We start from the raw sequence: 17,435 nt of genomic DNA, 5'->3' as shown, positions 1-17,435 counted from the left end.
GAAGGTTTGTCTTTTTTTGTAAATTGTGTACACTTTCAAAGGTCTCAGTGCACTGCAAGCTCCAAGTGAGCTAAGCTTGGATAAACAAAAATGTGTCTTACTATGGAAATGGGGAAACAGAAGAGTTAAATGACTTGCTTATGGCCATGTGACCTCATTACAGATACCACATTTTTTGTTCTGAACATAAAGCCATGTACTTCCACTTAACATTTGCCATGTCACTGAAATTAGCCTTCCTAGAATAATTACAGGATTCAAAGAATTGCTTTCTGATTTCAGATGATGTTAATTGAGTAGGCTGGATTGTTTTCTGTCTCCCTTCTTTCCTGCTAAATAGTAAAGAAACTGTTTGTTCCTTTTACAGCTGCATTTGACAAGGGTGATGACCGAAGACTTGGCAAAAAACCTGTATTCACTAGTTCTCAGGTAAACATTTATATCCAAACATTAAAAATACTCAGAAGATTGCAAACAAAACTATTTTCATCATGTGTTTTAAATTCAGTATTAATTTGTCATATTATTTAATGGAACTTGCTTTTGAAAAATTTGTAATGTTTTGGTGAACTGTTACTCCTGCAGAATCAGTAATGTCCATTACTGGAAACATCTTAGGACTCAGCCTATGCTCTGCTACATTTTCAAACAGATAAGCTCAAATAAAAGACAGGAATTTGTGTTCAGAATCTCACATTCCCCTGTTGCTACGTAATGAAACTGATCTGTTTCCCAAAGCAAATGGTTTGCTACTGAGCTAATGAAGCTCTGCTATTATCACAGGCCACCGCGGCACCGAGTCTGTTACACTCCCTGCCCTGAAAAAATATTTTTTAGTGCCCTCGACAACGCTTCTATTGAAACTCACATTCAAAACTGCATTACTATTCAGTAGAAAAAAGTAGGGTTTTATATGATTTGATGGTCTTGGATACATTGCAATGACACTGGTATCACAAAGATTCCATTTCATGCACTTAATTCTCCATGCTTCAGTATATATCTTTACCTGAGAGAGAGAATGAATATTGTTACTTACCTGGTTGATACACTGTTGGTAATGGTTAAAAACATCACATGTACTATAAATTAATTTGTGGTTTATGTTTGCAGTAATTCATAGTCCTCTTTGGAAACTATGCACATCTAAGTCAAAAAAAGTATTCTTATTTCAGCAGACACTAGTAAATATTAGAGTAATTTGTCCAAAATAAAAGTGAAACTCTACTTAGGTATTTCTATATCCTCTATATACAGCAGTATTTCACATGAGATTTACTAAGCCCTCTAGTTATTTCTTGTGTACTTTTATATCTTTGAAAGCCAGCAATCCAAGATAAAATATAATTTTTTTAAAAAATATTTCTATGCTGAATCTTGCTGCTTTAGATTCATGTACTACTTAAAAAGTAGCTGCATTTCAGAAATGAAAGACTATGGATAGTTTAGTGTTATAAATGTCTTCTGTTTGGGTTTTTTAATTGGGGTTTTTTTTCCCCTGATGCTTCTTTTTCCTAGCTAAACAAACCTATTACTGAATCTGTTGGTATAAAGAATACTTCCTGGACAGAACACAGCCAGAAAGATTGCTGGGGAGATTCTTCCACTAATCAGGATAAAATGAAATCTGATGGATTAGGAGCATCTGGACATACATCAAGCACCAATAGAAACACTGTTAATAAGGCTTCAAAGCATGAAGATGTAAAAGGGAAAGATGGCAAAAAAATAGTTTCCAAAATTACAAAGGATTCAAAACCTGGGGAAAAAGCTGCTTCACCAAAGGCTAGAGCTGTTATAAAGACAAAAATTGAAAATAATGGAAATGTGAAGGCTGAAAGCATGCTTACCAAGCAAGATACAGAAAAGACAGCATCTGCAAGCGGACAAAAAAATTCAGGAAGTGGCAAAGGACTAAAGAGCCACGAAGGAAAAATTGCAGGTGCCAGACCTAAAGTGCTGACAGTAACCTCAAGCGTGCAGATCAAAACAAAACTATTGAAAAAAACCACAGGGAAGGAATCTCCCTCCTTAGTGACTATGGCAGGAACTTCCAGCAAGTCACCAAACTCAAACATAGATATCCAGACTGCCAGTGAACAGACAGAAGAACTCAAAGAGGATAAATTGGTAGATGAAGGAAAAAAACAGACTGGTAATTTTTTTTTTTTTCTTAAAGTCCCCTTCTGATTTGTCCTGGGCTGGTCATACACTGAAAACCAGCCTGGGAAGGTTTAAAAAAAAAAAACAACTGCTATAGATTGATATGGGTCACCACCTTCCCCTGTAAATGAATATTAACTTGAGATAAGAATATTAAATTTCTCCTCTATTAATTGACTTTATGATCAACTGATAGCCATATAAAATGGTAAGTTTTACAAGTTTAGCATCTATGCTGTTTTCAATAGCTGATCTTCACATATTAGATTTTTTTAGTACTTATATGCAATGCATTTCCCCCATAATTAACTTTGAATTTACTTTACAATAGTGAAAACAAAGTCATGTGTGAAGACATCAAATGGAGTCACCAACAAAAAAAAAAAGACTGAGCTTGAGGCTAATGCCACAACAAGCAGGTATGTTACAAATTAATATGCTGCTTTACATGTCTATATGTGTGTGTATATGTTTGTGAAAAAAGTTTCAGGTGAACTATTAAACTTACTTTTAAGTCAACATGTTATTTCTAAAGAGAATGGTTATCTAGTGCATGTAATTAGCAAAACAATGAGTTAGCTATTTGAAACGTAAAGATAAAATTGGTTTGGCTTTTGTGTTGGATTGTTTCATGCTAATCATTTTTAAAATTGTTATAGGTCACTCAGAATTCTGCATACTGGAACAGCTAATGACTACACAAGGTGTTGTAAACGTAGCGTTTCTGGGATAGCTTAGATTAAACTGGGCAGGAAAACAGCTGAAACTGAAATTGTGAAATGGGTCATTTATATGTATGTGTGTGTGTATATATATGAAAAGAATATATATACACACATACAGGTTTTAGTTTCAAAAAGTATACCTTTTAGGTTGCACTTTCAATGTTTATATGTGTGTGCATATTAAAACATGTATATTGCTTGTTTAAATATAATTAAACATTGCTAGATTTTAAGCTTGGAAATAATGGATATAATAATTCCTTTGCAGCCTGACTAAAAAATCAACTGGAAAAGGGTGTAATGAACAAAATGTACAAGCTGTTTTAAAGAAAAAAGGGAATGTGAGTAGCAACTCTGCAACACAGCAAAGGACTCAAAACACACCTACGAATTCTCCCAAGAACCAAGGTAAAGTTTCATACAGCAATGAAATGGTCTGCCATTGTTATGCAAAGCTTTGTCCTTTTTTTTAGCGCAAGCATTTGGCAAAATCTTCTGAACAATTCTGTTTATTTTCTATATTTCACTTTTGGTGACAATCCCAAACTCTAAAATGCAAATGAATGTTTGTCAACTTCAAAATATTTAAAAGATGATCTTCACTGCTATTTGGTGTTTTGTTCTGCTTGTTTAATCTGCTTTACAGAGTCTTTTATTTGCTGATCTCCTGCACTTCTGCACTTAGAACCATGACCGAGTTGAACAGAAATTCTGTAGGTCAAGCATTTACAACATGCATCAAAGATTTGCACTACAAACTTTTTTATGAACTGTTAGTTTATGCCTCCCTTTTTTGGTGATCCCTATTAGGGGCAGCACTACTGATAATGACCTACCACACAAAGAAATACTGTATTTCGACAGCTATTTATATCAAGTATGGGAAACGATATCGTAGACCACAGAGAGGAAGCCCTGCTTTATAAAATATACAAAGCGTTAAGGATGGAGCTCTTGTTAATCCCATTTGGACTTGGCACTTACTGGGGAGCGGGGGGGAGAACATTCAACTTATATTATCTTAAATGCATTATGATATAGAAAACACAGGTCCTGTCAATTTGTGGTCGTTAAAGATCTTGCAGTATTTTCTGACTAAGCAGGGACATTAATTCTGGTATTCTAATCACATTATAAATAATGTAATTATTTTCTGCCTACTTTAATTTCCTCTACAATATAAATTGAATACAGTACTCATCACTTCCTGTGGAAAGCTGCTGTGCAGTGTTTCTATGCACTATTAGGTAGCTGCTACTTCACTTATAGGTTGAAGTAATTTCTTTATGTAGAGTCTGAAGTGCTTTAGTTTTAAAGATGGCATGTAAATGCAAGATGGTATTTTTGTCTACTATTTGTTTAAAATCTGAATCTGTAATTCTTTAACAAGCCTTAAATCCTTTAGTTACACAAAAAGTTGAGTAACTTGCTTCTCAACACAAACGCTAACATAAATTCGGTGAATATACTTTGACATATACTATCTTTACAGCCTTTTTTTACCGTTTGCTAGGACCTCAGGGTGAATCACCAAATTCACTGAAATCAGGAATGTCTCCAAAACATAACGAAGAAAAAAATGTGTTACAACATCTGGTTCAGACAGCACTCCCAGAAAAACATCCTTCAGCCAAGAAGAAGAGTGTTAAGCAGTCGCAAACATCTGTAGCAAAAGCCACTGCAAAAATAACACCTAAAACTCAGGTTCCATCAAAGCATACTGAGATTATGAATAATAAAGACCCAAAACCAAAAACAACTGGGCAATCCGTATTGAAATCTCAGTCCTCTGCCCAAAAACATTCAAGGTGTGAATCTCCTGTTGTCCAGAAGAATGGTCACACCTCTGAGCACAGAAGCTCAGGACAGAAACTTGAAAAAACCACAGCTGACGCTGTGGCAGGTCAGCTTCATGACAATAATGAATGCTATTCTGTAAAGCAAAGTGAATCTTCAAAATCTGTGATGGAAGGTGGCAGCAAAGATAAACTGCTGGCATCCTGTCAACCCAATAAACAAAAATTATCAGATCCTTCTGAAAATGGGGAATACAAAACACAATCTGAATCTTCTTCTCCTGTCATTGCAGAAGAAACTGTTTCTAAACTGCATGTTTCACTGCAAAATGAAACAGAAGCAAGACAAGTCTGTGGAGAACAGACTGGAATTAAACAGATTAAAGATACAGAGAAAAATGATAATAAAGCTGAAATTCACTGTCAAGCAGAGTCTTCCAGTGATGGATGCTCAGACTTTTCCAAGGAAACCAATCAAAAGACTACTGTTTCAGGAGAACTGGTGAAATATTCAAAAGCAACAAAAGTCTGTACTGAACAAAGTGACAAATTGAACGCTGAAACAGGTCTTAACTACGGTGAAAATGCTCTACCAAGCTTTTCCAGAACGATAACCAATAAAGAGGGTGGAACATCATCTCCTCAGATTCACACGGAGGGATTTCTTACAGCTGATGAGCTGTGTGATACATCAGCCTTGACTGAATACAAATCAGTTACAGCGGATTTAGATGATCTTTCCGAATGTTCCACAGAACAAATAACAGAAAAATGTTCACCTAGTTACACAGAGCCTATAGATCCTACAGAAATGCCAGAAAACCATGAAAATGCAGAAATTCCCTTTGTGGACCACTGGAGTACTGGTGCACTAGATCCAAAAGAGAGTCCTGAATCAGATACTGGCAGCGCAACCACATCCTCTGATGATATAAAACCGAGATCAGAGGATTATGATGCTGGAGGCTCTCAGGATGATGAAGGATCCAATGAAAGAGGGATTTCTAAATGCAGCACTATGTTATGCCATGATTTTCTTGGAAGAAGCAGCAGTGACACAAGTACACCTGAGGAATTAAAAATTTATGACAGCAGCCTAAGAATAGAAGTGAAAATGAAAAAAGAGGGTTCTGATCTCTTCCGTGTTAATTCAACGAGTGATGATGAAATACCAAGAAAAAGACCTGAAATTTGGTCCCATCAAGAAAGTGCAAGGACCAATACTAGAGAAAGCAAAAGTTCTACTTTTGGCAATGCACAGTTTACTCAGGAAGCAGACCAAGTTTCTTCTTCTGCAGATGAAACAGAAGATGATAGATCTGAAGCAGAGAATGTTGCAGAAAACTTTCCTCCATCAAATGTTCCTACTCAACAATTCCAAGGGATCGATAATTTAGCTTTTGAAGATGCAACAGAAAATGATACTGCAAGTCAAGAATTTTCTAAAACTAAAAATTTCAAACGATCTGTTTTACTTTCAGTAGACGAATGTGAAGAATTGGGATCTGATGATAGAGTGGAAACTCATACTTCATGTCAGCATTCAAATGATTCTCTTACTCCTTCAGAAGTATTTGACAGTGTTTCTCAAGAGCACCATGGAAAGACTTTTTATTCAAGATACTCACTGGAAATTAAAGATGGAATCCTGGATTGCAAGCAGCATAAGTGTAGAGACAATAGACCGGATAAAAGTGAAAGTTCTCTTCTACATCTCCATGGCACTGAAATCCTACAGACGGAGAGTCAAGATGCTTCAATGACTGAACAAAATTGCCCAGAGAAAGTACATTCAGCAGCTAGTCCGTGTCCAGGAGAAAAACAAAAAGTAAACATGAAGAATGAGGTGGCTAGTGAATTTCACCAGTGCAATAAATACTTAGACAATGATGCAAAATCTCAAGAAAGACCATGTCATTTGAATCTTCATCAGAGAGAAACTAATTCTGATGTGCAAAAGAGCACCTCTGCAAAACCTGTAGAAGCCAGTAAGAATCAGATACTGACTCAGGAAGGTCAAGCAAGAGACAGTCAACCAGCAACTACTGAATACGCTAATACTGATATACTTCCAGGTAATGTACAGAAATAGAAACATTCAGTCATTCAAAAACAAATTAATAGGGAAAGCTTTGGCAATTTGTCCGGGATTGAATCCTGAAGTAATTTTGGCTGAAACTACATTAAATTTAAGTATTTTTAAGTATTTCATTTGGGTAGAGAATGCGTGTCTGTTTGAAATATCTGCCAATACCCTGCTGTTCAATGAGAAACTTGACTAAAGGAAAAAAAGATTTTATGTAATGCTAAAGGAAAGATTGGATGCAGTGTCTGTACTTCAGTTACTTTTTTAATCCAATCTAACATTGACAGCATCAGCTTTTGATGGAATCTTAGTATTTGTTTTGTCTGCTCGACAACATATAGTATGTCTGAATGGGATGTGCAATAACTACAGTAATAACCTTAACTACAGCGCACTGAACTGTTTACCTTAACAGCTATATGCATTATTGTTGTAATTTATTTATTTATATATTATACACAAATTTGGATCCTTCTCCCACTGAATATAACTGAATATTTGCCATATACATCAGTGGGAGCAGGTTTGAACTCTGATTTAGAGCTTATGAGATGTCTAAAATTCTAAATTTTACCAGTAAAAGCTTATTTCCTGAAAGAGAGATTATACTTAGAACTGATGCTTATATACAGAGACGTTCTAACTTGTTTCACGTAGCTAGATGAACACTTGTCTAGTTGTTTGGTGTTTTGTCTTCTTTATACCAATAATTCAGTCTGTTTATACCATCAAAAATATACAATAGTGTTGATTACAGCTATTGTGTATTCAAGAGTAATGAAATGATGATGATGATCTGTGTTCAGCCAGACCACAAAACAAGAAGACGTTAAAAGTTGTACTTTTTTTTTTTTTAAGTTCGCTTGCCCTTGCCTGCAGCTGCCCTTGCATGTGCAGTGTAGAAAAAAGCCTGTGGAAATACTATTTTGTTTTTAATTCTCTTCTAAGCTGACATAGCTTAAGTCACCATTCAGTAATCATTCTCTATTAATTCCCTCCATGCACGTCCTGGTCTAAATTTAATTTATGTAGTAAATGAGAAATTTCATGTGCATTAAGTGTATATTTACATTGTCATTTTCTGTATCAGAAACTTAATTATGGAGGTTACTGTTAATTACCAGTGGTGATTGCTGCTTTAACTTAATTTATAAATCATACTTTGTTTTTTATATAGGAAATAAATGCCTCAAATTTTGTCAATTTTGTATAACCCTCCATCCCCCCTTTTTTAACCTGGTTGGATTGTCCTTCTTGAATGAGTTAAATTTTGCTCTACACAGCCCTGAGGGGAGGATCATCTGCAATTTTTACATTGTACAGTATTGTGAATTATTTCAGGAGACATAGATGATTATGACACAATGGGACAAACCTGCATGTATGAGCACCGGCCTTCAAAAACCCTTTCTCCAATATATGAGATGGATGTTGGAGAAGCAATTGAGCAGAGGATGGATTCAGAAACAGCAGTTCTAGATGTGGATTTTGAAGATCAGCAGTTTGCAGAACAGGACTGGACTCTTCTCAGGCAATTGTTATCTGAGCAGGACTCAAACATAGGTTTCAAAAACTCTGTTCCTGAAGACCTTAACTTAGCACAATGTCTTATCAATCAGACACTGTTTCTGGCACGAGATGGTTCGAATCCTCAGGGTACATCACAAGTTGACACATTCAGTAGGTGGACTGAACTAATGTCTCCACTTGATGATTCTTCAGCAAGCATTACAGTGGCAAGCTTTTCATCTGAAGACTGTTCGTCCCCTCAAGGGGAATGGACAATTCTTGAACTGGAAACCCATCATTAAGGTGATCAAATGTTTGCAACTGAACTCCAACCCATTCCCCAAATCTATTTTTGATGAGTTGTTTCCATACAATAATGAAATACTGCATCAGTCAAGAACGAGCAATTCTTGATACTTGAGGCAATCTTTCTGATATAATGAGGTAAATATGTTAATTTATAATCTAGATTTAATCACAAGTACAATAATTTTTCAAGACTTAAATGTATGTCTTTTCTAAAAATGAACTTTGAGCATGTATTTTCTAGAATTGTTAGAAAAATTAGATGACATGAAAGAAAAATCTTGGTTTCCACCCTCCCTTTTATCTTCCTTTCTGCCATTTAATATTCTCATTGAGCAAGAATTTAAAGATGACTACACAATTCGTAGAGCTATTTCCCTCCTTTTTTTTCCGCTCTCTATATGGTGACTTCATTTTACAATAAAGATTCAGAATGGTTGTGTCAAAAGGTGATGTGTGCCAACACTGCTTTAAATAACGGAAACATATACTTATGTTCAAAGAAAACATTTCAATATGAATCTGCCTTGGGCCTTATAATATGAGCGGCTTGTTTCATCTGTTTCTTCCAGGTATGATTTTTGTATCTTTGGTTTGGTTTGTTTAGAAGTTTCCAATAAATTTTTTAAATTGTCTTTCCTTTAAATATAAGACTTGAGAGGGTCTGTGCTATAGGAAGAGCACTGTTTCTTTCTTGGAAATGCACATATTTAAGTAACTGTTTTTAATGGCGTAGTGCATGAATTCAGAGGAGTTCATAGAATGCTGCTCCTGTTCTAAAAACAGTATGTCTGTTCTAAGAAACAGTACGTCTGCTGTCTCCAAAAGTGTATCTCACTCTGCACTCCTGGTCAGTGTTACGTCAGAAGTCTGATGTCTACTAAAATTACCTTTAGGCTTCAGTTCATTACATTTGCACCCTTCTGATGCTGTCTGAGGCACAGGAAGATTCTCAGGAATTTGGTTTTGTTCTCATAGATGCTACATTTTTGGAGGGGTAATGGAATCCTTGCATCTTCATTTATACCTCTGGTGTAGCTTTTACATTGCAACTAAATGTCAATAATAACCATTCTTCTGACTAAGACTGAAATAGGATATACTTCTCCATACTGCTCATTCTGCTGCTTTTGGCTATTAATTTGGGTATGGATAGGACTGTTTATTGTCTCTTCTGATTTGATGGGGGAGGAAGGGAGAAACTACTCATAATTCTTATCAAGTCAGAACTCCTCCTGAAACATACAGGGGTTTTTCCCTGCAAACGTTAGGGCCTCTAAGATACCCGCATTACGGAAATAGTTGGGCTTGTCTTTCACACAGCTTAAAGTCTAATCAGGAAGTATTCTACCTCCTCTTAGTCATTAACAAAAGTGCCTTCAGAAGTGAGTGCCATATGGCAGTAAAAGGCTACTAACATTTTTTTGTTAAAACTATTTAAGATAAGTGCACAACTTAATCTAGCTGTAACCACTGATAATATGATCAGTTTTGCAAGCTTTTGCACAATTCCAACAGTGCACTTGAATTATCTTTAGAAACTTAATTCCTTTGTTTTTAGTCAGAAACTCTCAGTTCTGTGGAAATACGAAGTTGCCCCAGCATATGACTAAAGAAGTTATGAGTTGTCTTATCTTTGGACTTGATATAATAAAGAACTCTGAGGCAAAATAGTGTATCTAGAAAGGCACTTTGTTGAAATTCTGATACAGAAGTAAAAGTGATGTTTTATTTTCCCCAAAATATATGGAGGAAAAATTTTCTCTCATTCTTTAACATCAAGGCAGTAAAAAAAAAAAAAAAAGCATTCCTTTTTCTTTATGTCAATGAAGGACTTGAAACTCATGGAAGGGAGATGTTCAGTCTCGTAATAAAAATCTTACCCCCGCTCTTTTAGCAGCATAATTACTCTGGGATATTATAATTCAAAATATTTTAAATGTAATATGCCATGTTTACCCCAGTCTTCGTATTGAGGGTGTTAGAAGAACCTTTAGAAGTGCAAATCATCAAGAAAACTTATTTTTTACCTTCAAGTTTACAAGGTTATCAATAGTGGATAATATTTTGGATAAATGAAAGAACTATAGTATTAGCCATAGTAAAAGATGAAACTCTGGAGAAGCTCTAACAGAAGTCTGAGGAATGGTGTCTTCTCAATTTCTGTGTAAAAGACTAAAAGTTGTTTAAAGTTGATTAAACTTTATTTTAAAATACTGATGACATTCTGGTAGTGGGCATTCACATGTTAAGCAAAGCTAAATGATAGAAAGGAGAAGATAAAGATTAGGACAAGTGACGGAAAGTGTAAGAAGGGTCCCTTTTGTCTATTTTTTTGCTTTATTTTTAACTTCTTACTGTATTGAAAAACTAACACTGAAAAGTAGCACTCAAGTTCCATGTTTGTCATATGAAATACAATCATGTACAGGGGGTTTTATTATTTGCTTCTTTTTTCTTTGCATTTAATTTTCCAGTTGTATAAAAATTAAATTAGCTTCTCTCTTCAAGTCCCCAGTAATGTTGTTGCAATTCCTTTAATAGTTTTGCAGTAGACCAGTGATTAGGATTTGGTGTATTGTTCAGTTGGTACATATACAGCCATAGAATTCAGCTTCCCACAGCTAAATGGTCTCTGTCGAAGTAGCAGGAATAGAAAGCAGTATCACTTTTAATTCACATTACCAGAGTGCGTGTGAGGCTTAATCAGGCCAGCATCCCACTGGCTAGACATTGTACAAACACAGAACAAAAAAAAGGACTCCCCACAGAGTGGTTATAATCCAAGTTAAGACAAAAGACAAAAAAAAAAAAAACCATGGATGGAAAAGTACAATGAGAGCATCCATCAACATTTGTCTAGCTGATTAGCAATGGTTTCAGCATGCTATCAGTTTAAATAGTCATTTTTTTCCTTCTGTATGCATTCTGAAAAGGGAAAATCAGAGGGTGAGATTTGGAGGCTCGATAATGAGGGAGCTGTAAGGATCTATAGATGGCACGCAGGGCTGGTCAGGAATAAACTCTGTTCCTGTTTGACCTTGTTTAGTAGCCCCTCCTTATTCAGGAGGATGTTCAAGCTTTAAGTAGGAATAGGTAGCTAGCTATCTGTTTAATAGTATCGGTCACTTGAGTTCTCCAGAGTCCTGCTTGTGCCTCCTGACAGTGATTTTTTCCACTGCATTGTCCTCTTCGCCAAAACATGAGAGAATGGATGGAGGTTTGTTTGAAAACTTCATATACAAACAAAGCTAGTGTCGTGGGCTCCAAGTGAATAGTGATTAGGAGGTCCTGAATGACCTCTGAAGTAAAGACAAGGTATGTACATCTGATGAAACGGTGAAAGGGCATCAGTGAAGAAAGTAAAGAAAGAGATATCATAGTCAAAATAATAAGAATGTACCTTTGCACTAGTATTTTAAATGAGTAAGAGCAGTGAAATCGCTTTGTCAAAGCCTGAGAACAGTGTTGCAGTCAACAGGTGATACTGACAGCCTAAGTGAGATTGTTATGTGAATGGATAAAGGCATACTACCTGTATCCTACAGGCAGTAACAAGAAATTTAGTGAAATGTCAGTGAAATTTAGAGGAGAGGACTTGGAAATCAGAGTTTAAGATAATGACCCTGGTTTTGCCTACCTTGAATGACATGTTATGAAAGTGAAAAATAAGGAAGAATGTTTTACGTGTATGGATATATTAAATTTAAAATAGGGTAGACCTCCAAAAGATGATGTCAATAGGCATAATTACTGGGTTTGCTTGGAAAATTAGTCTAGTCTGGACTGGAGAAGCAGCTCTGCCGGTTTTTCACATATAGACACTAGCTAAAATAGTATTTGTGGAATAAATGACCAACAGACATACTGCAGAAGGAAATGGAGGCCCAAACACTTAGAACTCTACAGAAAACTGAGGAAAGTGGAGGTTCTTCCAAATGATCTGCTCAAAAAAAAAAGTATGGAAGCAAAGGAAATAAGCAAAGATGGTGACAGGAGTCAAATAAGGATGACAGGATATAAAGAAAACTGCACGTTGGCTTCACTGAAGATGTCCCACAAGACAGATGAGTAAAAAATAGCAGTTTTGAGGCTGGTTAAGAACATGTTCTTAGGGACTGTGATCAAAATGAGATATCGGCTTCCTCAGAATGAAAGGCAGGCAGATGCCAGTTTGGTACAGTATGGCAGAATTGCAGGAAGGAAACTGAGCTTAACCATTAAGAGAAAGGCAACAGTTAGAAAAGAACATCAGTTAATAGTATAGTATATTTTATTTTTTAAAGGTATGAGATTATACCATATTTATATAGCATAGCAAAAGAAATGAGACTGGGACCTAAATGAGTATCAGGAGTGGTAAGTATGCATGCAACGAGATCAGCAGGCAGTCTGGGCTGCTATCACAAATGACCAGATAAGAGCATAAAACAAACGTCTGCTTTTGTAGTAGGGGTAGTGGAAATGACATTCCATATAGTCATCATTTTTTCTCTTAGAAAAACTTGCTGTAGAATCATAGAATTACAGAAAAATTGCAGAAAAATCATAGAACTACAAAAACCCACAGGCTTGAAGGGACCTCCAAAGATCTCTAGTCCAACCTCCTGCTCAAAGCAGGGGTAACTTCAAAGTTAGATCAGGTTGCTAGGGCCATATCAAGGTTCATAGCATGTAAAATGGTAGTAAAGTCAGCAGACAGGAACATGGTGCTCACAGGAAATAGTTATTTGAGATAAAAATATTTTCATTGTATTAAAACTACTTTGGGTATTGTTGGAAAAGATTAGTAATGAAGTACAAGAAATACAACTTGCTTGCAATATATTTAAGTTCTGGATGATATGTGACTGAACTCTACATGTTTAATAATCTTATTCCACACTTGACTTTTTAAGGCTTTAAATTATTTCAAAATTATACTGAATTTTTGAGTCTGCAAATTTTATTATTATTTTGGAGGAACTAGTGGGCAAGACAACTTCCCATGTTTCTCACACAAAGACTATCCATAGGACCTGTTCCCCTAGTATTGTCTATCTCAGTTTCCTTCAGCGAATATGTAAAAAAAAAAAAAAAAAAAAAAAAAAAAATTAACGTGCCTGTTCTAGGTACAGATTGTAGGAGACTGTTTTAAAACTTTGAATATATATTATTGCCATCTGGAAAAGAATTAGTAGCATGCTCATTCTACTTTGCTCCAGAAAATCTAAACTTTTGCATGAAGGAATTAAGAAATGCTATTATGTTGTTGATCTTTTGCTCAGAACCAAGACATTTAAGAAGTCATTATTTTGCTTCCACTAACGTCAAAGGAAAAACTCCTGTTGACCTCAGCTGAAGCAGGTTCAGGGCTTACCTATATTAAATGCATGTACTAGAAATGCTATTTTTCCAATATATCTATTTCATAGTTTTCTAGTTTTACTCTACTAATAACATTGTACAATTGTATATGTGACAAATTGCAGCTAGAAAGACTTCAATTTAGGAGTCATAATTGTATGCATTCTGTTAATATTTCATGACTAGGGTGATTTAACATTTGTACATTGAGAGATGACATTCTTGCCAGGACTAGACAGGAACTGAGGACAAAAGATAGAATGAGAAGTAGCAGCTTTGTTACAACTGATGATTCCATGGAAATGGGCTTTTAGATTTGAAATGTAATATAATTGGAAGCTTTCATCTCGTGCAGAAAATCCCTACTGGTTTAAAGCTTTCCCTCTTGAACATAGGTTATATATACTATTTTTGAACATGAAGCTCTAATGCATTCAATTTTGGACAAATTGCAGCTCCAACCTATTCTTTGGCTAATTTAAAACCAAGCTTCCTATTGACAACTACTACATAGATTTAAGGAAACAACCTGTAACAAAGTGATTTATATAAAAAGTGGATATCAATTGGTGAAAAATACTGGGTTTGATTTTTTTTGTGTTTTTTTTTTTCTTCACCTTTGGTAACTAATAACTGCAGAAGCTCTACAGTGCATGCATGCAGACACATCTGTTTATTTCTTGCATTTGACCTTCCTTTTATACTTTGCTTTCGAGTCTATACTGTTTAGTCAGTTAGGGCATAGTTCTGCAAACATGGGAGCGAATCCACTTAAACATTTGCAGATTGGCTTTCAGGTTAACACTCACTTTTCAGAAAGGGTAATGGAGCTGGCACTGGGGGCAGGCGCTGTGCATACTTGTGTTTTTATATGGTACTCAACTTAATGAGGTTCTAATCTTGATGAACCATCTGGACGTGGTTAAAGTATGAAATAATTAATAATGGAATTCCATTAAGTTGCTTCCCTGCTCTCCTTGATTTATTGCTGAAGTTCCCAGCTCAGAAGACTGTTCCATTAGAGAAATCAAAGTCCTAAGAAATAAAAATTTTTGCATTACATGCAACAGAAGATCTTTTGCTATTGCACTGTAAAATACGAATACTGATCAGATCTTCAATAACTGAAGCCTCAGTATTTGGGGGGGGGGGTTGATGGTATCTCAGTAGCCAGATATATTTAACAAGGACATTGATGGTCAAAATAGGTTTTGTACGTTAACGGAAGATGACTATTAATTGGATTAGAGTGAGTGCATATTCTGGTGAACCTGAACAGATGCTCACATGTACAAATTTGGGGACTGACCCCAATTACCCAGCTAGTCTATCAGGTTTTATATTTCTGCATGCAACTGACTCTGACTTCTTCTCAGCTCCCACTGAAATTAGCATGAGTGGTATCAGATCCACGTTTATAAAAATAGGGATATTTTTTAAGTGTCTGAACAGAAAGATTGGTAACCCAAGTAAAAATTTTGGCTCATGTAACTTTCTAACTGTATAAGCCAGTTTTGAGACTGATCTCCCCAAATGACTTAAATCTACAGCAGCCTCATTTATGCAATCCTTGTTTAGTCATTTGTGTGATTTTCTTACACTTGTGTTTAATTAAATAATTTTAGTTCTTCACTTCTTTTTTTTTATAACCCTCTTTTAGTGTGGCACGGCATCCTGCCTCTCAGTAGGATTATATCAATGTGCTTAAGATCAGTATAAACAGGACAAACCATATGTACATGCCAGATTCAGTGTAGTGTAAAAACTTGTTACCTTCATAGAACGAGGTAATTTTCATGTCCATGAACATGAGACCCACCTGTAAGTCAAACTTCCTACCTGTAACAAAATGTCCTCCTGTATCTTTGTGGTAGAGAAGGAAACGTCAATCCTTATTTTCTGGATTATCATGTTCTAATAATCAAGATTAATCCTATATATGTATAATGGGATGCATTTGGAGAAATGTTTGAGTCACTACCTGTAGTTCATGGCTTTGTGGTCCTAGAATATTTTGACACTGAGTCTTTGGGAGGGTGAAGGGGTGTGTTAAGCCCTCAAACTGAATGCTTGCATGTTTTCCACCTGCTTGCTTTTCAAACCTAGATAACTAGCTGGGGCCTAAGTAACCATATTTCCAAAAGACTCCTTGTGAACATGGTCTTCTGTTTCCAGAATCTCTGTATGGTTGCATAGTCCCACAACCTTTCTTCCCCATGCTACATATTCAAGATTCTTAGTTGATTTCTGTATGACAGAAAATAATAAATCCTATGTGTAACTTAAATGCTGAGTCATTGTAATTCATTGAACTTGTGCACTGTTGCAATCTATTTTTATTTGTGATCTGTACACTGGAAAAAATGTGTTACTTTCCTCTTCTATCTGTTTAGTGGACCTTCACTCCCTTTTCTTCTCTAATAGGAAAAAATACTTTTTCTTGGATTATGTCATCAGAGAACGAGACAGTTCTCATATAAATATATTCCTTCTCTATAGAGAAGGAAGATGAGTATCTGTGCAACTGCTCTATAAAAGCAAAAAATGGTGCTGATTTAGAACATGAGGGATATGGCCCAGGACAGCACAGAGAAATGCTAACTTGATGAAAGCTGCCTTGTCATAAATTAGTTACTCATCCAAAGGCTTAAGTCATTATCTTCTTCATATGGGAACTCTAATCCCAAGATTCTTCTATTCCTGCCTAAAAGGGGTTCTCTGCTCTGCTCCCAGGAGTTATATGATGTGCTGCCAGACACGGCCCTATTCTTTCTCTTGCAGCTTCACCTGCATGTGAAATGCACCATGTAGGTATGTGGAAAAGGAATGCTTTTGAGCTCAAGCTGAAAGCTAAGACTAGGCAAAATGTCAGCAACTGCCACAGCAGAGATAACTGCTTACTATTTAAGTAAAATAAATTTAGCTCATAATATCAGGTAGCATAGGATCCCTCAAAGTCACTTTTTGGAAGGGAAACTACTGGGGAGAAGAATGCCCTGAAGAATATGCAGTCTAGAAAAACTATTTTCAAGTCCAAGCTCTATTTAATTACCCTTCTGACATCAGGCTCATAAAAAGAGAAAGCCAAGTCATATATTGAGATTCAGACTCAGCTGGCATTGCAAAACAACCTACTACCAGAACTTGAGTGTTAGGCCGGGGTGGCTCTCACACAGGAGGCAGTGGGGTCCATTCCCCTCAGAACTTTCTAACTCAGAAAGAGTCTTATTTTTATTTTAAACGTGAACTATTGTCAAATGTAATGACAGGCAAAAATATATTCTGTTAAGTTTCCAGTATAACTTTTTGCCAACTGAAATTAAGATGCACAGATTTTACACAAGTTAAAATATAACAACTGGAGTCAAAATACTGACAGTAAGCAGTTTCTGTTAAGGTTTTGGGGTTTCTCATTGTCCCGCACTTATCCATCATCGTACTTTGACGCCTCTCGAGTGGCTATTTTGAGGTGGGGATGTCCAATTTCATGTACGATAAATGGCT

General features: G+C 35.9%; 1 protein-coding gene across 7 annotated transcripts in view; it reads left to right on the top strand.

Annotated features, from left to right (window-relative positions):
* BTBD8 (BTB domain containing 8) overlaps positions 1-16,218 on the top strand; it is a 45,045-nt gene extending 28,827 nt beyond the window's left edge. For 4 of the 7 annotated variants that reach the window (XM_054834368.1, XM_054834367.1, XM_054834372.1 and 1 more), the window contains 7 exons: positions 368-429; positions 1,519-2,155; positions 2,495-2,582; positions 2,823-2,867; positions 3,157-3,296; positions 4,402-6,759; positions 8,112-16,218. In XM_054834368.1, the coding sequence (XP_054690343.1) occupies positions 368-429; positions 1,519-2,155; positions 2,495-2,582; positions 2,823-2,867; positions 3,157-3,296; positions 4,402-6,759; positions 8,112-8,581 (3,800 nt within the window). In that variant the 3' untranslated portion in view covers positions 8,582-16,218. Of the gene's footprint in view, positions 1-367; positions 430-1,518; positions 2,156-2,494; positions 2,583-2,822; positions 2,868-3,156; positions 3,297-4,401; positions 6,802-8,111 lie in introns of those variants that run through there. The other 3 variants (XM_054834370.1, XM_054834369.1, XM_054834371.1) reach the window with 2 other exon arrangements.
* Positions 16,219-17,435: the final 1,217 nt, after the last annotated feature.

Source organism: Grus americana, chromosome 8 (genome assembly GCF_028858705.1).
Source record: "Grus americana isolate bGruAme1 chromosome 8, bGruAme1.mat, whole genome shotgun sequence".
Classification (NCBI taxonomy): Eukaryota; Metazoa; Chordata; class Aves; order Gruiformes; family Gruidae; genus Grus; species Grus americana.
This window is presented reverse-complemented; position numbering and strand designations above follow the sequence as displayed.